Source organism: Balaenoptera physalus (genome assembly GCF_965194825.1).
Source record: "Balaenoptera physalus genome assembly, chromosome: 7".
In the NCBI taxonomy this organism is placed as follows: domain Eukaryota; kingdom Metazoa; phylum Chordata; class Mammalia; order Artiodactyla; family Balaenopteridae; genus Balaenoptera; species Balaenoptera physalus.
This window is the reverse complement of record NC_138886.1, coordinates 96,526,813-96,550,072: the sequence shown is the minus strand read 5'-3', so window position 1 is coordinate 96,550,072 and position 23,260 is coordinate 96,526,813. Positions and strand designations below refer to the sequence as shown.

The 23,260-nt window shown below is 38.6% G+C and overlaps 1 protein-coding gene across 2 annotated transcripts in view; it reads left to right on the top strand.

Annotated features, from left to right (window-relative positions):
• Nucleotides 1-20,116, top strand: part of LPL (lipoprotein lipase) — a gene marked incomplete at its 3' end in the record, with an annotated part of 38,483 nt that extends 18,367 nt beyond the window's left edge. Inside the window, exons 3-10 of one of the 2 annotated variants that reach the window (XM_082469764.1) lie at nucleotides 481-660; nucleotides 1,967-2,078; nucleotides 2,848-3,081; nucleotides 4,271-4,513; nucleotides 6,471-6,591; nucleotides 7,322-7,504; nucleotides 15,884-15,988; nucleotides 18,133-20,116. In XM_082469764.1, coding sequence (XP_082325890.1) covers nucleotides 481-660; nucleotides 1,967-2,078; nucleotides 2,848-3,081; nucleotides 4,271-4,513; nucleotides 6,471-6,591; nucleotides 7,322-7,504; nucleotides 15,884-15,988; nucleotide 18,133 — 1,179 coding nt within the window. Of the gene's footprint in view, nucleotides 1-480; nucleotides 661-1,966; nucleotides 2,079-2,847; nucleotides 3,082-4,270; nucleotides 4,514-6,470; nucleotides 6,592-7,321; nucleotides 7,505-15,883; nucleotides 15,993-18,132 lie in introns of those variants that run through there. The other variant, XM_082469763.1, reaches the window with a different exon arrangement.
• Nucleotides 20,117-23,260: the final 3,144 nt, after the last annotated feature.

The following is a 23,260-nucleotide window of genomic DNA, read 5'->3' as shown; positions in this document are numbered from 1 at the left end:
GGTGCCGTCCCTATTCTTTTGTCTCTGTTATTTCTTTTTTCTTTTGCCCTACCCAAGTACGGGGGGAGTTTCTTGCCTTTTTGGAGGTCGGACGTTTTCTGCCAGCGTTCAGTGGGTGTTCTGTAGGAGCAGTTCCACGTGTAGATGTATTTCTACTGTATCTGTGGGAAGGAAGGTGATCTCCGCGTCTTACTCTTCCGCCATCTTCCCCTAAAATATGCTTTTAAAATTGAAAGCTTTGGTAAACCTCAGTCTGCCATTCCTGAGCTCAACACAGTCCTTCTTTGGGGTACACAAATTTGCCTCAGAAGGGTAAGGCAGAAGACTCTGAATACTCTTGTGGTTTAATTTTTGTGTCTGAGCCAATGGGCTTCCTGTGGGTTTGTTTCTTTTTACCATTTAATGTAGGTGTATTGGGCTGACATATCTATAACAAGTTGTAGGTGGATATTTTAAGAATGCTGGTATCATCCTCTTCAGGTGACAGGAATGTATGAGAGTTGGGTGCCAAAACTCGTGGCTGCCTTGTACAAGAGGGAACCGGACTCCAACGTAATCGTGGTAGACTGGCTGTCACGGGCCCAGCAGCATTATCCTGTGTCTGCGGGGTACACCAAGCTGGTGGGACAGGACGTGGCCAAGTTTATCAACTGGATGGCGGTAAGACTGGGGGAAGGAGCCTTGTATGTCCAAAATAGATCTCCTGGCTACAGCTGAATTAACGACTGGTCGTTGCTCTTTTTCACTTAGATATAGATATTTTCTGGGTCAACTCATATCTTCAGAATGAGCCTGGACATTATTTTCCGGCTAAAAGCATCACTATGATAAGAATGATAATGCTATAAAGCCCATAAGGCGTAGTCCTGCCCTGCCCTGCCCTGCCCTGTCCTTTGATATTTTCATGGTGAATGGATTTGCTGAGACCAAGAACTAAATGGGCAGAACGGACAAAAGCTTGTTATTTCAGGGCAGAGGGAAGATGTCATGTTCAGCCAAATCCTTGCCTACCAGTTGGCTGGCACATGAAAATTTTATCCAGGGTTTGACCTGTTAGAATACCAATCTCTTTGAGAAAAATATTAATAGTACTTATTCCTTAGTGTGGATTAAGGATCCAGATTTTTGTTGAGGGTTAGGGGAGTGATGGAGATGAACTAGGGAAAAATGGCAGGAAAAATCTGTAGGATATGAGGTGCTGAGAGTGAGGAGTTTTACTCCCTCTGACTCTCTGAGGCCATTCTCTGAAAATTACCTTTGGAAAGTATCTCAGGGTTGAAAGGAAGCTAATATTCTCACAGGACCAAATTATTTAAGTCAGATGCTTGGAGGTAAAAAATAAGCTGTTTATTGGCTGCTCATTAAAAGATAAAAGTTCTTTTCTTGACTCTTTTGCTAACCAGGAGAGTGAATTTGGACAAATCAGATCACCTTCCTGGACCTCAGACTTCTCATCTGTTGAATGAGGAGGCTGGACTCTATGTGTCTGTGGTCCCTTCCCCTGTAATATTTTCTGATTTTAAGTCATTGCTTGGCTAACCTGAAAGAATAAAGTGATGCAGGGTATTTAGAGTAGAGAATAATGAGTTAAATATATATTTGTATATGTATGTATCTCTTCAATATATATACAAATATCTATATATAAATATACACATATACATATATTTTCAGATGTATGGAAATTCATGTTTCCATACATTTCTATTTCAGATGTATGGGAAAACTTTCTAATTTAAATATGTTATTAAGGAAAGAGAAAATCTCAACACTATAGTATATGTTCCTCTCATCTGTAACAGGAAATTAAAATAAGTAGAATTAATTTTCAGTATTGCCTATATTTTCAAAACAATATATTTTATTTATTTGGCGGGAATACTGTTAAACTTTTATTTCTTTTAGCATTGATATTTTGCAAAGAACTGTAAAATATCAAACACCTTTTTCTTTTCCTCTTCCAAAGGATGAATTTAATTATCCTCTGGACAATGTGCATCTCTTGGGATACAGCCTTGGAGCCCATGTTGCTGGCATTGCAGGAAGTCTGACCAATAAGAAGGTCAACAGAATTACCGGTAAGAAAGCAGTACCATTTTTCTTATAACAAAAGACTTGAGATGCCTGTCGTTTTCTGAAAGAGAATCAGACTGTTTGTCAAACAACCATATGTGAGTGGTAGTCTTCTGGGTACACCTGGCCATGTGGTTATCTCATGGGAGGGCTCTTTTTCTGGAGTAAGATAAAATACAGACGCTTGCTCTCATGAGCTTACCGTCTAATGGCAGTAGAAGAGAAATGGTGCAGAGTTAAGCACAGAGAGCCCCGTGGTGTCTCTGAGAAACCCATTTCCCTCCTCCCTCTGCTCTGTGCTTTGATAGTTTATTGCACACACATGTCGCCTCTCACATCAATACTGGGAAAAATGAAAAAGGACCAACACCAGAGGCCATTTGGAAAAAGGAGTCTTGTCATCTGGGCCAATAGCAATTGGTTGTTTGGCCTGTGTAGAGAGGAAGAAAGAGCCCAGCACTATTTAAAGGCCTTCTAACCAGGCTCAGAAATAATTTATTGATACAAAAGGGAATCAAGTCATCCTGAGTGAAAATTGTTATTTAATGGCTAGTTTGAGAAACTCAAATTTTATTTGAGAAGGAGTTAAGCTGCTTTTATGAATCTCAATAATTTAAAAATCCAATCACTATAGAATAGGAGGTGCTAATAAGAATCTATGTGGCTGCCATTTACATTCAAATGATGAGCAATGGAATGATAAGGTGATACTGGAGGAGACTAAAACTAATGGGAATTTAAAAATCTCTGAGGACTTTTTGTTTTCCCACTAAGGCCTAGATCCAGCTGGACCTAACTTTGAGTATGCAGAAGCCCCAGGTCGCCTTTCTCCGGATGATGCAGATTTTGTAGATGTCTTACATACATTCACCAGAGGGTCACCTGGCCGAAGTATTGGAATCCAGAAACCAGTAGGACATGTTGACATTTATCCTAATGGAGGCACTTTCCAACCAGGATGTAACATTGCTGAAGCTATCCGTGTGATTGCAGAGAGAGGCCTTGGAGGTAAATATAATTTAGAAGTTAATTAAATGTAAGTTTTTGCCTTAACTGTTACTGACCAAGTGTCCTACCCATTCTCCACAAGTACGTAGTTTGAATACACACATTTAGCAAAGATATGATTTTGAAGAAGTCTGTCACATTCAGCATGACCACCTCAGAGCCTCAGTACTTCCTGTGGTCAGACAGACATTTCATCTTATATTATATTGCAAACTACACTTATATTGTAAACTACTGCACTTGCAGTAATAAAAGGAAAAAAAAATGGTGAGATTTAGACAAGAGAACTGCACTGCCTTTGAAAGTGTTATCTGGCCACACGTTAAACTTTGAATACAGTTGCAAAACAAGTAGAGTTATTTTGAATTTTACTAAAAGTAAAGGACATGTTAATTAGTCCAAATTTCTTTTGTCAGCCTTTTAAAGAGATGTACAAATCAGAAACAAATCACCATTCCCTAAGAATAAATATTCCATATTTTTAAGAAGAAAATACAATTTAATATTAGTTTTTAATATTTACTTTAATAATCATGTTAGCTGTGTTAATTTTATGATTTGTTTTAAGGGACCTTTGCATACCTTGTGGACAATGGGGCCTACCTGTAGTCAGTATGCTCAGGTGTTTTGGGCATACATTATAGAATTTACAACATAATGTTACTAATTTCAATTGTTATAAAGCTTATGGTAATAGCTGCACATTTATGACATTGCTCATTATTTCTATAATTCATTTAATGTAAAAATCATTAGCAGTGACACACCCCTCAATTATACATAGTATCAATATCTATGATAAAATACTATTATTTAACAATTATGCCTGCCCTTTATGATGTGGTTTCTAGAAGCATTTAGAAGTATTATATGCTTTCACTATAAGAGAAAGTTGTGATAAACTGGGGGAAATCAACTTCTATCTTGGATGTCTCTTATTATAGCTTCATAAACATATTCACAAATGGAGACAGCAAAAACATCAAAAGTTCCCTATAAATTTGCAACTTTGGCACTCTTGGGGGTAGGTGAGAAGCTGCTGCCAAGAGTACCTCCTTAAATAGGACCTACAATCAAGGGGGTCATTTTATTCTAACACCACACCTCAACTATTTTAGACATGCAAGACGAAACACTCATTGTGGACTGTCACAGAGTTGAAATGTTCTTTGTGTCTCTTTTTCCCCAGATGTGGACCAGCTAGTGAAGTGCTCCCACGAGCGTTCCATTCATCTCTTCATTGACTCTCTGTTGAACGAAGAAAGTCCAAGTAAGGCCTACCGGTGCAATTCCAGGGAAGCCTTTGAAAAAGGGCTCTGCCTGAGTTGCAGAAAGAACCGTTGCAACAACTTGGGCTATGAGGTCAATAAAGTCAGAGCCAAAAGAAGCAGCAAAATGTACCTGAAGACTCGTTCTCAGATGCCCTACAAAGGTAGGCTGGAGACTGTTGTAAATAGGAAAATTGATTTGATCCTACTTTTCTTATCATGCTTGTTGCATCACATGTACTGATTCTGTCCATTGCAACAGAGATGATAAAATGATGTTGCTAAACTCCGATCCCTCACTTGTGTTTCTGTTGGTAGAGAAGGAGTTGTACTAATCCATTTTACTGAAGCTCCTAATTCCCATTGCCAGTAAGGCCCAGGGCACAACTGCACTGCCCTATGCAGCAGCCCTGCTTGCCACCATCCTTTGTACTTGTGACCATTAGCATGGGCCACTGCATTAGCACCAGGCTCCAAGTTAACCTGAAACCATTCATCCAGGGTCAGCAAACTATGGCTCATGGGCCAAATCCAGCCCACCACCTGCTTTTGTAAATAAAGTTTTATTAGAATATAGCCACACTAATTCATTTCCGTACTGACTAAGGCTGTTTTCATGCCTCCACAGCAGAGCTGAGTAGTTGGGACAGAGACTATTTGGTCCCACAAAGCCTAAAATATTTACTATCTGGCCCTTTGTAGAAAAAGTTTGCAAACTCCTAAAGTCTGCTTTCAGTGAAGGCAAGAACCACCTGTATTTGAAAATATAACTATTCCTGGAAGGGAAGTCTATACCAAACTTTCTAAGATATTCCCATTTTGCCATGAATTTGTTCACAGTTGAATTTCAAACTTGGCAGCTTGTTCAGAGCAAGACCTGCAGGAATTGAAGGGAGACAGGAAGAGGAGATAATCAGATAAATCTAGCGAGAGGGACTAATATTAGAAAGGCTAGTTTATGTGGAGTCCAGGTGGAAGTACGAGGGAAGAGATGGCATTGAAGAACAGTTTCCCAGGGTAAAATATATCTGATAGAGGCACCCATTTTTAAGGTGGTTTGTTAGAATCTAGAGGTGCATTTGGTGGTCCAGAGGTTTGGAGCATCTATAATTCAAGGAAACCTTTTAAGCAATGAGGGAAACCTTAGTTTCCTTGACTTTTCAGAATGGGGAAGTGTGTGTCAGGTATAGAGGAGACCATAATCTTCTGAAGAACTGGGCAGGGCTCACTCACCCCCAGCATCCTGCCTCAGTGTTCTCCGGGGACACTTCAGCAGTCAGACTTCCCTTGCTCTGGTCTGTGGCGATGCCTGCAAGGGCTCCATTTAACCCAAACTGTTTCTCTTCATCCTTTACAGCTGTGTTGCAAGCCTGCTGCCTTTCCTATCCCTTAACCTCTCCCACGTCCCATCTACTCAGGGTTTTTAGTAGAGATGGGGAGAGTAGGAGGAGGTGTGGAAGTTTAAGTACCTGCTTCTGGAGGCTCTCCCTAATACGGAACACTTTAGGAACTGGCTGTCTTTATAGCCTCACTAGTGATTTAATGAAATAATGTTATTGTGAGCCTATTATTTGCTGACTGTGTGCTAGACAGTGGAATAGAAGGTACACATGACCCTCTGAACTGAAGGAGCCTACATACAGGGTAGGGAGGTCAGACATACCCAAGAAACATGAAGAAACACGGTCACATACAGTGACAGTAAAAAATACCAAATATGCTTGTTCCAGATGCTAAGGGACAAAACAGCCAAGGAAAGGTGGAGTTCATAGAGAAAGCTTCATGGGAATTTTGGCCTCTTGGTTTGATCTTCCTAGTACCCCATCAAAGCTGACTACTTTCTGGGTCGGCTTTAGCAATTCAGATACACCTGGATTCTTCCTATCCACTGCAACCACACTTTAATGCAAGGGAGTAGAATTCAAATTCTGAATTTTCTAGTAGTGAGCACTGTACAGACATGAAGAAATCTTTCCAAGCCACACATAATTATAGTCATGTATGAGCACTTGCTGTTGATCATTAGTAAGATACTGTCTGTCGTTCAGAATTGCCTGCTTATTTGGGCTGTAGTGTTTCCGTAAAGACTGATCAGAGGTTGTTCTGCTTTTCTCTCTACAGTCTTCCATTACCAAGTAAAGATACATTTTTCTGGGACTGAGAGTAATACACACACCAACCAGGCCTTCGAGATCTCTCTGTACGGCACTGTGGCCGAGAGTGAGAACATCCCCTTCACCCTGTGAGTAGCTACGGAACATGACCTCCAGCACGTGGGTTTATCATGGCACTGCTACCTGCTCTAACCATTGGTCTGAGGAACAGAAGAGGCATAGGACACCTAGAAAAACACATATTTAACAGAAAATTTTTAAAACAGCTATATGACAAAAGATGTTCATTGCAATGGTACATATAGTAGCATAAATTAGAAGCAAAGCAAGTGTCCAAAACTGAGGCAATGGCTAAGTGAATTGTGGTTTAACAAATCAATAAAATCAATCTAGCCTCTAAGAACTGTAATTATAGAAAACTAGGTAAAACATGGCAAAAAGTGAAAGATAAAACATGAAGTGAACAAAGAAAGAATAGAGAATTGTATTATGTACACTATGACTGTAACAAAGGACACGTTCACATATCAATACAAATTGAAAGGGAATATATGAAAATGAAAATAATATCTCTAAATGGTGGACTTATGAACTTTTTTCTCTTAAGAATTCTATTACATAGTTCATATTGTTAGGATAAGGTTAGAATGCATTAAAGGTCCACATTAGTGTAGATATCGTTTAAAATACACTAAATGCCATTGACATGCATCTTGCGTATTTTGTTGGACATTTTTTCCATTTGAAAAATATTTCCTGAACAGTAAAGCTATTTATATCTTAGGAGGAAGAAAAAGGAAAAAAAAAAAACAAACCCTGCTTTCCAGAACTAACCAAATATGTTGATTTTTTATTCAGGCCTGAAGTTTCCACAAATAAAACATACTCCTTTCTAATTTACACTGAGGTGGATATTGGAGAATTGCTAATGTTGAAACTCAAATGGATCAGCGATTCATACTTCAGCTGGTCCAACTGGTGGAGCAGCCCCGGCTTTGCTATTGAGAAGATCAGAGTAAAGGCAGGAGAGACTCAAAAAAAGTAATTAAATTTATTTTTCTCCATTCTTTTTTTTTTTTTTAATGGTCATTTTGCTTTCATCTCTAGCCTACAAAGGTAGCTCACATGTTTTTTTTTCTTTTTTCCTTTAACATCTTTATTGGAGTATAATTACTTTACAATGTTGTGTTAGTTTCTTCTGTATAACTAAGTGAATCAGCTATATGCATACATATATCCCCATATCCCCTCCCTCTTGTGTCTCCCTCCCACCCTCCTTATCCTACCCCTCTAGGTGGTCGCAAAGCGCCGAGCTGATCTCCCTGTGCTATGCGGCTGCTTCCCACTAGCTAACTATTTTACATTTGGTAGTGTATATATGCTAATGTTACTCTCTCACTTCCTTCCAACTTACCCTTCCCCCTCCCCGTGTCCTCAAGTCTATTCTCTACGTCTGTGCCTTTATTCCTGTCCTGCCCCTAGGTTCTTCAGAACCATTTTTTTTTCTTTTTTTTTTTTTTATATTCCATATATATGTGCTAGCATATGGTATTTGTTTTCCTCTTTCTGACTTACTTCACTCTGTATGACAGACTCTAGGTCCATCCACCTCATTACAAATAACTCAATTTCGTTTCTTTTTATGGCTGAGTAATATTCCATTGTATATATGTACCACATCTTTCTCCATTCATCTGTCAATGGACACTTACATTGCTTCCATGTCCTGGCTATTGTAAATAGTGCTTCAATGAACATTGTGGTACATGACTGTTTTTGAATTATGGTTTTCTCAGGGTATATGCCCAGTAGTGGGACTCCCGGGTCATATAGTACTTCTAGTTTTAGTTTTTGAAGGAACCTCCATACTGTTCTCCATAGTGGCTGTATCAATTTACATTCCCACCAACAGTGCAAGAGGGTTTCCTTTTCTCCACACCCTCTCCAGCATTTACTGTTTGTAGATTTTTTGATGATGGCCATTCTGACCCGTGTGAGGTGAACCTCATTGTAGTTTTCATTTGCATTTCTCTAATGATTAGTGATATTGAGCATCTTTTCATGTGTTTGTTTGCCATCTGTATATCTTCTTTGGAGAAATGTCTATTTAGGTCTGCTGCCCACTTTTGGATTGGGTTGTTTGTTTTTTTGATATTGAGCTGCATGAGCTGCTTGTACATTTGGGAGATTAATCCTTTGTCAGTTGCTTCATTTGCAAATATCTCCCATTTTGAGGGTTGTCTTTTGGTCTTGTTTATGGTTTCCTTTGCTGTGCAAAAGCTTTTAAGTTTCATTAGGTCTCAATTGTTTATTTTTATTTTTATTTCCATTTCTCTAGGAGGTGGGTCAAAAAGGATCTTGCTGTGATTTATGTCATGGAGTGTTCTGCCTATGTTTTCCTCTAAGAGTTTTACAGTGTCTGGCCTTACATTTAGGTCTCTAATCCATTTTGAGTTTATTTTTGTGTACGCTGTTAGGGAGTGTTCTAATTTCATTCTTTTACATGTAGCTGTCCAGTTTTCCCAGCACCACCTATTGAAGAGGTAGTCTTTCCTTCATTGTATACTATTGCCTCCTTTATCAAAGATAAGGTGACCATTTGTGCATGGGTGTATCTCTGGGCTTTCTATCCTGTTCCATTGATCTATATTTCTGTTTTGGTGCCAGTACCATACTGCCTTGATTACTATAGCTTTGTAGTACAGTCAGAAGTCTGGGAGCCTGAGTCCTCCAGCTCTGTTTTTCTTTCTCAAGATTGCTTTGGCTATTCGGGGTCTTTTGTGTTTCCATACAAATTGTAAAATTTCTTGTTCTAGTTCTGTGAAAAATGCCATTGGCAGTTTGATAGGCATTGCATTGAATCTGTAGATTGCTTTGGGTAGTATAGTCATTTTCACAATTTTGATTCTTCCAATTCAAGAACATGGTATATCTCTCCATCTGTTTGTATCATCTTTAATTTCTTCCATCAGTGTCTTACAGTTTTCTGCAGACAGGTCTTTTGACTCCTTAGGTAGGTTTATTCCTAGGTATTTTATTCTTTTTGTTACAATGGTAAATGGGAGTGTTTCCTTAATTTCTCTTTCAGATTTTTCATCATTAGTGTATAGGAATGCAAGAGATTCCTGTGCATAAATTTTGTATCCTGCTACTCTACCAAATTCATTGATTAGCTCTAGTAGTCCTCTGGTAGCTCTTTAGAATTCTCTATGTATAGTATCATGTCATCTGCAACCAGTGAGAGTTTCACGTCTTCTTTTCTGATTTAGATTCCTTTTATTTCTTTTTCTTCTCTGATTGCTGTGGCTAAAACTTCCAAAACTATGTTGAATAATAGTGGTGAGAGTGGGCAACCTTGTCTTGTTCCTGATCTTAGAGGAAATGGTTTCAGTTTTTCACCATTGAGAATGATGTTGGCTGTGGGTTTGTCATATATGGCCTTTATTATGTTGAGGTAAGTTCCCTCTATCCCTACTTTCTGGAGGGTTTTTATCATAAATGAGTGTTGAATTTTGTCAAAAGCTTTTTCTGCATCTATTGAGATGTTCATATGGTTTTTATTCTTCAATTTGTTAATATGGTGTATCACATTGATTGATATGTGTATATTGAAGAATCCTTGCATTCCTGGGAAAAACCCCAGTTGATCATGTTGTATGATCCTTTTTTTTTTTTTTTTAATTAATTAGTTTATTTATTTTTGGCTGTGTTGGGTCTTCGTTTCTGTGCGAGGGCTTTCTCTAGTTGCGGCGAGCGGGGGCCACTCTTCATCGTGGTGCGCGGGCCTCTCACTATCGCGGCCTCTCTTGTTGCGGAGCACAGGCTCCAGATGCGCAGGCTCAGCAATTGTGGCTCACAGGCCCAGTTGCTCTGCGGCATGTGGGATCTTCCCAGACCAGGGCTCGAACCCGTGTCCCCTGCATTGGCAGGTGGATTCTCAACCACTGCACCACCAGGGAAGCCCTGTATGATCCTTTTAATGTGCTATTGGATTTTGTTTGCTAGTATTTTGTTGAGGATTTTTGCATCTATGTTGATCAGAGATACTGGCCTGTAGTTTTCTTTTTTGTGACATCTTTGTGTGTTTTTGGTATCAGGGCGATGGTGGCCTCACAGAATGAGTTTGGGAGTGTTCCTCCCTCTGCTATATTTTGGAAGAATTTGAGAAAGATAGGTGTTAGCTCTTCTCTAAATGTTTGATAAAATTCACCTGTGAAACCATCTGGTCCTGGGCTTTTGTTTGTTGGCAGATTTTTAATCACAGTTTCAATTTCAGTGCTTGTGATTGGTCTGTTTATATTTTCTATTTCTTCCTGGTTCAGTCTTGGAAGGTTGTGCTTTTCTAAGAATTTGTCCATTTCTTCCAGGTTGTACATTTTATTGGCATAGAGTTGCTTGTAGTAATGTCTCATGATCTTTTGTATTTCTGCAGTGTCAGTGGTTACTTCTCCTTTTTCATTTCTAATTCTATGGATTTGAGTCTTCTCCCTTTTTTTCTTGAGGAGTCTGGCTAATGGTTTATCAATTTTGTTTATCTTCTCAAAGAACCAGCTTTTAGTTTTATTGATCTTTGTTACTGTTTCCTTCATTTCTTTTTCATTTATCTCTGATCTGATTTTTATGATTTCTTTCCTTCTGCTAACTTTGGGGTTTTTTTGTTCTTCTTTCTCTAATTGCTTTAGGTGTAAGGTTAGGTTGTTTATTTGAGATGTTTCTTGTTTCTTGAGGTAGGATTGTATTGCTATAAACTTCCCTCTTAGAACTGCTTTTGCTGCATCCCATGGGTTTTGGGTTGTTGTGTTTTCATTGTCATTTGTTTCTAGGTATTTTTTGATTTCCTCTTTGATTTCTTCAGTGATCTCTTGGTTATTTAGTAGCGTATTGTTTAGCCTCCATGTGTTTGTATTTTTTACAGTTTTTTTCCTGTAATTGATATCTAGTCTCATAGCATTGTGGTCAGAAAAGATAGTTGATACGATTTCAATTTTCTTAAATTTACCAAGGCTTGATTTTTGACACAAAATATGGTCTAGCCTGGAGAATGTTCCATGAGCACTTGAGAAGAAAGTATATTCTGTTGTTTCTGGATGGAATGTCCTATAAATATCAATTAAGTCCATCTTGCTTAATGTGTCATTTAAATCTTGTGTTTCCTTATTTATTTTCATTTTGGATGCTCTGTCCATTGGTGAAAGTGGGGTGTTAAAGTCCCCTACTATGATTGTGTTACTATCGATTTCTCCTTTCATGGTTTTTAGCATTTGCCTTATGTATTAAGGTGCTCCTATGTTGGGTGCATAAATATTTATAATTGTTATATCTTCTTCTTGGATTGATCCCTTCATCATTCTTTGTCTCTTGTAATAGTCTTTGTTATAAAGTCTATTTTGTCTGATATGAGAATTGCTACTCCAGCTTTCTTTTGATTTTCTTTTGCATGGAATATCTTTTTCCATCCTCTCACCATCAGTCTGTATGTGTCCCTACATCTGAAGTGGGTGTCTTGTAGACAGCATGCATACGGATTTTGTTTGTGTATCCATTCAGCCAATCTTTGTCTTTTGGTTGGAGCATTTAATCCATTTACATTTAAGGTAATTATCAATATGTATGTTCCGATTACCATTTTCTTAATTGTTTTGGGTTTGTTTTTGTAGGTCTTTTCCTTCTCTTCTGTTTCCTGCCTAGAGAAGTTCCTTTAGCATTTGTTGTAAAGCTGGTTTGGTGGTGCTGAATTCTCTTAACTTGTGCTTGTCTGTAAAGGTTTTAATTTCTCTGTCGAATCTGGATGAGATCCTTGCTGGGTAGAATAATCTTGGTTGTAGGTTTTTCCCTTTCATCACTTTAAATATGTCCTGCTACTCCCTTCTGGCTTGCAGAGTTTCTGCTGAAAAATCAGCTGTTAACCTTATGGGGATTGCCTTGTATGTTAACACTAACCCTTGCTGCTTTTTTTTTTTTTTTAAACTAGGAAGAAATGAATGTTTCATTAATTTTCAGACTTTTTTTTTTAATAAATTTATTTATTTATATATTTATTTTTAGCTGTGTTGGGTCTTCGTTTCTGTGCGAGGGCTTTCTCTAGTTGCGGCGAGTGGGGGCCACTCTTCATTGCAGTGTGCTGGCCTCTCACTATCACAGCCTCTCTTGTTGTGGAGCACAGGCTCCAGACGCGCAGGCTCAGTAGTTGTGGCTCACGGGCCCAGTTGCTCCGTGGCATGTGGGATCTTTCCAGACCAGAGCTCAAACCCGTGTCCCCTGCATTGGCAGGCAGATTCTCAACCACTGCACCACCAGGGAAACCCAACCCTTGCTGCTTTTAATATTTTTTCTTTGTATTTAATTTTTGATGGCTTCATTAATATATGTCTCGGTGTGTTTCTCTTTCGGTTTATTCTGTATGGTACTCTCTGTGCTTCCTGGACTTGATTGACTATTTCCTTTCCCATGTTAGGGAAGTTTTCAAGTATAATCTCTTCAAATATTTTCTCAGCCCCTTTCTTTTCCTCTTCTTCTTCTGGGACCCCTATAATTCAAATGTTCATGCATTTAATGTTGTCCCAGAGGTCTCTGAGACTGTCTTCAATTCTTTTCATTCTTTTTTCTTTTTTCTGCTCTCTGGCAGTTATTTCCACCATTTTATCTTCCAGCTCACTTATCCGTTCTTCTGCCTCAGTTATTCTGCTATTGATTCCTTCTAGAGTATTTTTAATTTCAGTAATTGTGTTGCTCATCACTCTTTGCTCTTTAGTTCTTCTAGATCCTTGTTAAATGTTTCTTGTATTTTCTCCATTCTGTTTCCAAGATTTTGGATCATCATTACTATCATTACTCTGAATTCTTTTTCAGGCAGATTGCCTATTTCATCTTCATTTATTTGTTCTTATAGGTTTTTACCTTTCTCCTTCATCTGTAACATATTTTTTTGTCATTTCTTTTTTTTCTCTCTCTCTCTTTTTGATGGGTAGTGCTGTATTCCTGTCTTACCGGTTGTTTGGCCTGAGACGTCCAGCACTGGAGTTTGCAGGCAGTTGGATAGAGCCGGGTCTTGTTGCTGAGATGAGGACCTCTGGGAGGCCTCACTCCAATCAATATTCCCTGGGGTCTGAGGTTCTCTGTTAGTCCAGCGGTTTGGACTTGGAGCTCCCACCACAGGAGCTCGGGCCTGACCTCCAGCCTGGGAACCAAGATCTTACAAGCTTTGTGGTGTGGTTAAAAAAAAAAAAAAGAAATCAGAAAGAAAAAAAGTAGCAGTACCATATCAAAGGATAAAAACAAAATAAAATTAGAAAGATAAAAAATATATTAGGAAAAAAAAAAACTGTAATTGAAACAACTGCAACAAGGTAAAATAAAACCACACAGAAAAAAAAAAAAAGCCTTGGCTATGGGGGTGGAATTTAGGCAGGGGGTGGAACTTAGGCAGGAACAAGGTTTTGGGTAGGGCGGTACCTAGGCGGGTGGGGAAGTGACGGTTGAGCGTGGGGCAGGACCTAGGCGGGGTGACGTTCAAGCGTGGGGCAGGGCCTCTGCCTAGGACATGCGCAGAAGGGGAGAGGCAGCACGTTGGAAGGAGGGCCTCTGCTGAAGTGTAGAGAACTTCAGAGGTAGAGAACACCTCTACCTCTGCAGAGTGTAGAGGTGGGGCCCTGGTTGGGGGTGTAGGGGTGGGGCTTGGGTTCTGCCTGGCAGGAGGGAGGCTCCAAGGGCAGAGGATTAGGCCCCTGAACCCAACAGGCTTCCCAGTGCCTAAGTGGACAGGGAAAGCACTGGCCGCGTTCCCTTCCATTCCTTCAAGTTCCATGACCACCGTCTCCCCCAGGGTCTCCCCCTTTCCCTGCTGGACCCCTAACCGTGGGTGGGTCCGCTGGTGTAGGAACTCCTCCCCTCCCCCAGCCATCCCTCAGGGGTGCCGGAGGTCTGGGCTTTGCTTTTCCTCCCCCTTCTCACCCTCCCACTCCCTCAGGACCAGCATGGCTGGAGGGGGCCTCAGTGGGTAGAGGATCAGGTCCAGGATCTCAGCAGGTTCCCGGGGGTCCAAGTGGGCAGGGGAAACCTGGCCATGCTCCCTTTTGATCATCTGCCCCCCAGTGGTTCCCCAATTTCCCCCTTCCGGCATGGGATCCCTTCCCCTCCCCCAGCTGCCCCTCAGGGGCGCCAGTCCCATCCTGCCTCCACTTCTCATCCCCCTTCACTCCCCCCATTCTCTGTGTCCTACCTGGTCACTGGGGGTTCCTCCCGTCCCCTCACATGTCCATGGTCCCCCACCGGTACCTGGTAGGTGCCCTAGTTGTGAGGAGACGTGAATTCCGTGTCCTCCTAGTACATCATCTTGACTCCGCCCCCTCGACTCTGCCCCTCTCCATTCATTTTCATTCACTCTAATGTTATTACCTAGAAATAGTATTTATGGAGCCTCCAGTGTTCAGGTGAAACTTTAGTAAGCTTTGTCTTTAAAACTACATTACCTAGATAATTACACCTATCAATCATTTTTTAGGAGTGTTATTTTATTGTCATACTAGGGAAGTAATGGTATTTCTGCATTTCATGGGAAGAAAACCTAAACTCTGAATTGCCGCAGTCATTGAGTGAGAGTTGAGATTAGAAGTCAAGAATCTCAGCTTCTCATTTAGCACTGATTCTTGCAAGCACAAAACAGTTATGCAGAGAACCTCAGAGATGCCACTTGGACATTCAAAGATTAAAACTAACCTCCTCAAGAAGGACAAGATTCCAAGATAATCTCTCAGCCTCTCTTCCCAACCCCACTCCACATAGATAAAATGAATTGCATAGAGAGCCCCATAAGATTTTAAAGTTTTATACTAAATGTACAGGGATTTTGCAAACTGTAGTATACTATTATTGTAAATAAAATGACTTTTTAAATTAGGATTGATAAGGAATTCCCTGGTGGTCCAGTGGTTAGGACTCAGTGCTTTCACTGTGGAGGGCCTGGGTTCAATCTCTGGCTGGGGAACTAAGATCCCCTAAGCCACGAGGCGTGACCAATGAATGAATGAATGAATAAATAAATAAGGGTTGATAATGTATTTTTCTTTTGTCATTTTCTTTTATAACCAAAGGGGGAGAAAAAGAGGTTGTGAATGGAGAGGCTATACAGAGTATTTGTTTCTCCAGCAGGGCCAGTTGAAGGCTAGTTTGTGAATTCCCTAATGCAGACACTAAGAAGTGGTAAAGTTGATCTTTTATCAATTTTTGGTGAAAATCTTGTGATTTTAAGCCTGCTCCAGGCTGTCTGTGTGCCTGTCTGTACTGATGAACTAGCTTTACCGCCAGACAGTGGGTTAAGCCCTCAGATAACCCTCTGATTTGGATGTGTTGCTGACCTGAATGGGCTGAGTATAAACAGGTATTTTTCCAATATGGTGTGTTCACGTCCATTTTCTTCCACAGGGTGATCTTCTGTTCCAGGGAGAAAATGTCTTACCTGCAGAAAGGAAAGTCACCTGTGATATTTGTGAAATGCCATGACAAGTCTCTGAATAGAAAGTCTGGCTGGTGAGCATCATGGGCTAAGGCTCTCTGGGTATCTTGAACTTGCTCTCTGAGGGATGTTGCTTCATGCATTGTCCTTCACCCCTGAACTAAAGGCTTGGATTGAGTCTTGCGATCAGAGCCTTCGGGTGGCCTTTCTCAGGCCTCCTGCATACACATTAGACCAGTGCATTTGCTTTTGGCAGTACTTCCTCTATGTTCTTTTTCTTTCTGTTCTTTCTGCCAGCTCTGACCTTCACCCCAGGTGCACTATTTAGATTTTATTTTACATCTTGAACTACCACAAAATCTTCACTTCTGCTTTTTCCTGTACTGCCCCCTTTACAGACCCTGTGTGCAGGGGATACAACACAAGTTAGTAGCCGTGATTGCGGCTGTGGGTGCAGCTCCTCCCAGGACGTTCCCAGGGGAGCAAAACATCAGCTGCAGCCCGAGTCCTTCTTGATTCTCCAAGTGGCAGCAGATTCCAGGACAGAGAGCCAAAGGGGCAGCCACCAAGCATCCATCTCAAAACCCCCAGAGACGGAAAGCTAGTGGACTTAGAGTTTAGGAGATGGTTCTCTTTTCCATCTCAAAACAACTGCCTGGCTCTTTTCTACCTGACCTTTAAGGCTAATCCACATGGCAGCTGTCAGCTGAATCATTCCAGAGTGTCAGTACTAAGTAGAGACTGAACATGTGACCTTCCCCATCCCCTCCTGAATTCCCAAAGTATGCCACTTTCATTCCTCCACTCATTCCCCTGCCAGAAGCCAAGTGCTGATGGTTTATAGGTATAAAGGGGGAAAGCTTAGATCATATCATAGAAGCCAGTGACACAAGAAACAATGGGAAAGGTTGGTCACAACATCATCTGGAAATAGAAAAGCCAATTGCTTTCGGTTTGTCCTCTCCCAGTTACATTTATAGACCAAAGTACAGAATAAGAATTTTCTAATCAAAAAGAGCATATTAAAGACCCTATGTGGAATATCTCCATTATTTTTAATTTCCATTTTATAAGATAGTTTATCCACGGATAATTATGGATTTTGAATAGATTAGAAAAAATAGGCAAAAAGATAATAAAATCATTGTAACTATCACCCAGGGACAACCCCCAACTAACATTTTAATTTATATCCTTTCAGATTTTCTCTATGCACATGTAATATTTATATTCTTTTATTTTTTTACATAATGGCATTATGACATATGTACTTTGAGTGACAAGGTGAAGACATCTGGATTGAAAACATTAATGTAAGAGCACTCAAGATAAACTTGAAATGGAGAATAGCTACTGGTATTGAGCCAGGGAGAATAACTGAATTTTTATCTAAGTGGAGACTTCTACCAAGAGATTCATTGCTTTGTTTTTCCTCATCACAAATCTGAGGCAATTTCACACTTGCTTTAACTCTTTGAAAGGGACTCCTATATGAAGTTTTATACATTGCTTTTACGTTACATATAAACATACACAAACACACCTCTGCATACATTCTCTCCAAATCATCCACAACTCTAAATATATAATGTGAATTTAAAAACAAAACTCGAAAAATTAGGAAATAACTCCAGCTGTTTATAAAGTATTTCTGGTCATATTGGTCATATTATTTATATAAGTTATAAGACTTTATCTGAGATAGTTACGATACATTCCTCATCTGCTTATAAGACTACTGGAACAACAGACATTTAGAGAGCTTTTTTTTTTTTACACCTGATCTTTATCTAGGACGTAATTATGAATCAGACTAATAACCCTCTGCAGTTTGTTGCCTCTGTGGCTAAATTAATCAATCAAATAAAAGCTTCTCTTTCTCTCACTTTCCGATATAACTCTTTAGAAGTCTCAAGAAAAGAAAAAAATAGGTATTTTATTTAACAAGTTTTAGAAGTAAGAAATCTTCCTAAATTTTGAAATCATTTGGTTCAGTCTTCTGAAAATGTTACTCCTTATCAGGAAATGGCTAAGTAAATATTAGAGTGTCTTTTATTCCTATGAGCCTGCCACTTCCTCTGATTCAGTTTATTCTCACAACCTTTGTTCTGAACTTCCAGGTGACTACTCTTTCACCGTGAAAGTAGTGGGGGGGGGGGGAGAGTTATAAAACACTAAGCAGGTAATAAATTGCCGTTCTTCCTCTGTTTTCTCTCAGAAACTGGGCAAATCTACAGAAGAAAGAACAGCCTATGAATTCTATGAAGAATGAAGTAACTTTTACAAAAGACGCCCGATGCTTTGGGTGGTTAAAGATGGATTTTCCTGAGTATTAATCCCAGCTCTATAGCCTTGTTAGTTATTTTAGGAAACAGTCTCAAATACTGAAAAGTGGCTAATTCAATCTGAGGAGTAGAGTGGCCAAATAGCACATCTTTCAACATTAAAAAATAGCAGATATGAAAAGCACTGCCTTCTGTCCTTTGAGAAAGAAATAATTGTTTGGGCTCATGGTAAAATAACCAGACCTCTTCATGTAATAAGTCTAGCCATAGCCTAAAATTGATTAGAACCTCACATTTTAATTGGAATTCTGCATTTTCTAGACTGACAACCTTTTCAAAGTTTTCTCCAAGTCTAAATATAGAAAGTGATTTTTTGTGGCATGAGTTGGACCCATTTACTCATCAGTCAAAATACCTACTTTCTTGGAATGATTCTCCTCTTGCCATTGGGATGTAGCCCAGGAGTTAACCAGGAACTAGTGACTTGGAGAGAGGAATGGAGAATAGAGTTGATAAAGTACTAATGCTTTAAATACTCCTTGCAGTTGGTTGCATCATAAATAAGTTACAAATTAAAGGACATATAATATTGAGATCAATTAAATCTTAATAGGCTTTACTGTTTATTGCTTAGTCTTTCCCCTTCCTTTTCTTGCTTTGTCTCAAGATTATATTTTAACAAATTTCCCTGGATAGGCGTTTAAAATGAGCCTGTTATCATCAGCTGACACATAATTTTAACTACAGAGAAAGAAAATGAAACCATAATTTTATTATCAGATTTTCAAAATTATATTCATTGATTTGAAGTCCTTTCATATACGATGGTTACTATTTAATTTTAGGCTTATTTCAGCCATGCTTCAGTCAGACTTTGGGCATGTCTCTTTCTTCCCTAATTTTGATAAGAAAATATGTGTTCAAGGTCAAATTTTGCATCATGCAAACTCTTACAAATTTTAGAAAAGATTGTTTTTACTAAGTAAAGAAATAGAAGAGTTACAGGATATATTCATAGGCAGTGCTTAAAACCATCGTGGGCAGTTAAAAGGATCCTCCATTGTTATAATCACATGGAATATCATGAGAGTTGTTGTTGTTTTTAACAACTAGTCAAGAGTGAGTGAACAATTATTTATAAACTAGATCTCATATTTTCAGAATGCTTTTCTATATATTATTATAAAATGATAAAGAAGTCAAATATCTCAGAGGCTATTGCTGGGAATCCAAACTGTGAATGTGTGTGGGTGTCTGAACACATATTCACGTATGAAGCCCCACATGTATGATTATTCCTCAGCGTGGCTTGGAAGGTAAATGATCAAGAGATGTATTGGAACATATTGGAGTAGAAATTGTTCCAGTGGTGCCAGAACTTAAGCCCTTCATCTGAGAAATATGGTTTTGCCTGTACAAAATAGGACGAATGTTGTGATTGACATCAGCCAGTTTGGAATGAATTCTCTCTAAAAATAAAATGTTGTGCGACAAGTTGTTGGCATCCCCCTTTATTGTTAATTCATTAATTCTCTGGATTTGGGTTTTGCGCAAGGGTGCATCAACTTAAGAAAATATGAATCAAATCAGTGTATGGCCCTGGGAACTCTGGCTTCTACAGATTTCACTATATATATCAGCAATGCTTTGGCTTTAAATGTTATTTATTAGCTGTAAATATGTGTGTGTATGTGTAAAGGGAGTTTGTACATATTGGAAAGGTCATTGTGGTTATCTGCATTTATAGCTGTTTGGTGCTAACTTTGTACATGTCTTTATCAGTGACAGTCTCACTGAGCCAACTTACTCTTATGAAGTAATACAATAAAATGGGCTTTAAAAAAACACAAAACTTACTTAACTATGTGAAGAAATGGAATCTGCTTTTAATAAAATTGATGAAATTTTATTACAATACTAAGTCATTATTTTGTATCATTTAAACCCCTCCAAAAAGAAATTTATTCTTAGGGCAGATTCATTGAGCAAATTTTTACTGAGTAATCCTATGTTTAGTAAAAAATATAGCTTCTAAAAATTACAGTGCATATTATATATTTTTTATATTTACATGTGTACAAACCCTTAGAGATCCTTTAAATTATAGAGAAAAATGATACAGAATTTTTCCTAAAAAATACACAGGACTTTCCTTGCCTGCCAGATACTTTTTCACAAGTAAAATGTTAGATTAATATAAAAATATCTTTCACCATTTTCTGGAATAGTGTTTCTATTTCTGAGGTCTGATCATTAGCTACAAAGTCAGTGGCATGTGTGCAATAAAATGAATTATTTGGGATGAGAGGGTGCATTTTTAGACCTTTTCTTTGAATTGTCTTGATAATGAGAAAGAACAACATACAGGGTCTTCCCTGGTAGTCCAGTGGTTAAGACTTCACCTTCCAATGCAGGGAATGCGGGTTTGATCCCTGGTCAGGGAGCTAAGATCCCACATGCCTCGCGGCCAAAAAACCAAAACATAAAAGAGAAGCAATATTGTAACAAAATTCAGTAAAGACTTAAAAAAAAAGGGACATCCCTGGTAGCTCAGTGCTTAAGAATCTGCCTGCCAATGCAGGGGACATTGGTTCGAACCCTGGTCTGGGAAGATCCCACATGCCACGCAGCAACTAAGCCCATGCACCACAACTACTGAGCCTGCGCTCTAGAGCCCACAAGCCACAACTACTGAGCCCGTGTGCCTATAGCCCTTGCTCCTCAACAAGAGAAGCCACCTCAGTGAGAAACCCGCGCACTGCAAAAAAGAGTAGCCCCCTCTCACTGCAACTAGAGAAGGACCGTGTGCAGCAATGAAGACCCAACACAGCCAAAAATTAATTAATTAATTAATTAATTAATTAATTATTTTTAAAAAGAACAACGTACAGCCCATCCATGTAACTAAGTAAGGATTGGTTCTTAGAACAATCAGTACTTCTTAGTACTCCTGCATCAATTTCTAGAGCAGGGATTGCCCTTCTGGGACTCAGAATAGCTTGCGATTAGTTTGACTTCTTGGCCCACACGTTCTTTATTTAAAGTGTTATGGATTATACATTTTATTTTTCTAGTTAACTTAAACTAAAATAAGTATGGTTTTATAAAATCTGTAATGACCTCTTAAGAAATTTAGACAGTTAGTTACTAATGTTCTAGACACAGCCTCTGTTTTGTTCATTAGGGAAAGTCTTTTGGAACACAGAATTATTATATCTGAATGACACCATCCAATAAGGTATGCTTATCAGCTACTTCTGGGATAACCCAAGCCTCTAACCTACCTTATTAGCATTCAAACTGTGCCCACTTAACTTCAGAAATGCAGTATCTGTACCTGATTGTTCTCATTTCCACTCTTTAAGTGTCAAATGATTAAGGAATACAATCAATAATATTGTAGTAACTTTGTATGAGAACAGATGATTACTAGACTTATCATAGTAATCATTTCATAATGAACTCGAGTTCAGCTGACGGTCCCCCTTGAGTCTTTGGCTGAGTACTGATCACTGTATATATATGTGTGTGGGGGGGTGGAGATAATGAACTACCAAAGGTTCAGGAAAGAACCATCCAAAAGGAATAGAGAAAATAGTACCTATATAGCTCACACAGAAATAAGATAGTGCCTGTCTCCAATTTGCAGACTAGAAAAACCTCATAATTAGTGAGTTATCAAGTAGAATACACAAAAGGGCTTTGCCTTGGTAGTTCAACAAAAATAGCTCTAAAATAAACACTTCACTGGTCCTGTCAACACGCTTAAAAGCAAGAGGCAAAAGCTAAAATTGTTTCTAAGAACGTGCATCCCAGAACAAGGCTAAAGAATATTTATAAGAATTTTAAGCATCCACCAAGGCAAAATTCACAAATGTACCTGATCACAAATGATCAAGAATGCAAAAGGCAGAAAAACATGACCCGTAACTAAAAAGAAAAAAAAAATCAACTAATCAAAACCAACCCAGATGATAGAATCAGTAGTTTAGGACATTAAAACAGTTATAATGACTACATTTTATGTGTTCAAAGAGCTACAGGTAAGATTGAGTATGTTAAGTATAGAAACATGGAAGCTTTTTTTAAATAATCAAACATCTAGGGATGAAAACTATAATGTTTGAGATGAAAAATAAACTGGATGGAATTAATGACAGCCTAAGCATTGCAGAAGAAAAAATTAAGGGATGGGAAGACACTGTACAAAATGAAAAAGAGAGTAAAAAGTACCAAAAATTAAACAAAGCATCAGTGAGTTGTGGGATAACTTGAAGTGTCCTATTACATATGTAATTGGTGACTTTGAATGAAAGCAGGGGTTCTTAAGGAACAGAAAAAATACAAAATGAAAAAATGGTAGAGCATTTTCAAATCTGATGAAAACTATAGATCCATAGATCCAAGAAATTTAATGAAACCCAGAAACAAGAAAACTACACCAAAGTACATTGTAGTTAAGTTTCTCGAAACAAGTGAGAAAGAAAAATTTTAAAGCAGCTAGAGAAAGAAGATTATATATGCACAGAGGGAGAAACATAAAGATGGAAGAATATTTCTTGTTGAAAAAAATGCATGAGAATACAAGTGAACAACATCTTTAAGTACTCAAAGAAAAAAACCTGTTACTTAGAATTCTATACCCAGTAAAAATGTCTTTCAAAAACAAAAGTGGAGAAAAAAGAGTTTTTCAGACATACGAAAGTTAAAATAATTCATTAACAGCAGGTGCGCACTACAAGAAATGTTAAAGAAATGTTAAATATTCCTTGGATGGAAAGAAAATAGTACCAAATGGAAATAAGGATCTACACAACATAATGAAGACCACTAGAAATTGTAACTGGGTAAATAAATAAGATTTTTTTCCTGTTATTTAAATTTATTTAAACAATTATCTGGTTAAATCAAAAGTAACAATAAAGAATTGTGGGTTTATCACATATGTAGAAATAAATAGATGACAATAGTCCAGAGGCTGGGAGGGGAGAAATGAAAATATTCAATTGTAAGGCTATAATGCTATAAGTGAAGTTGTATCATATAACATCATTAGAACAA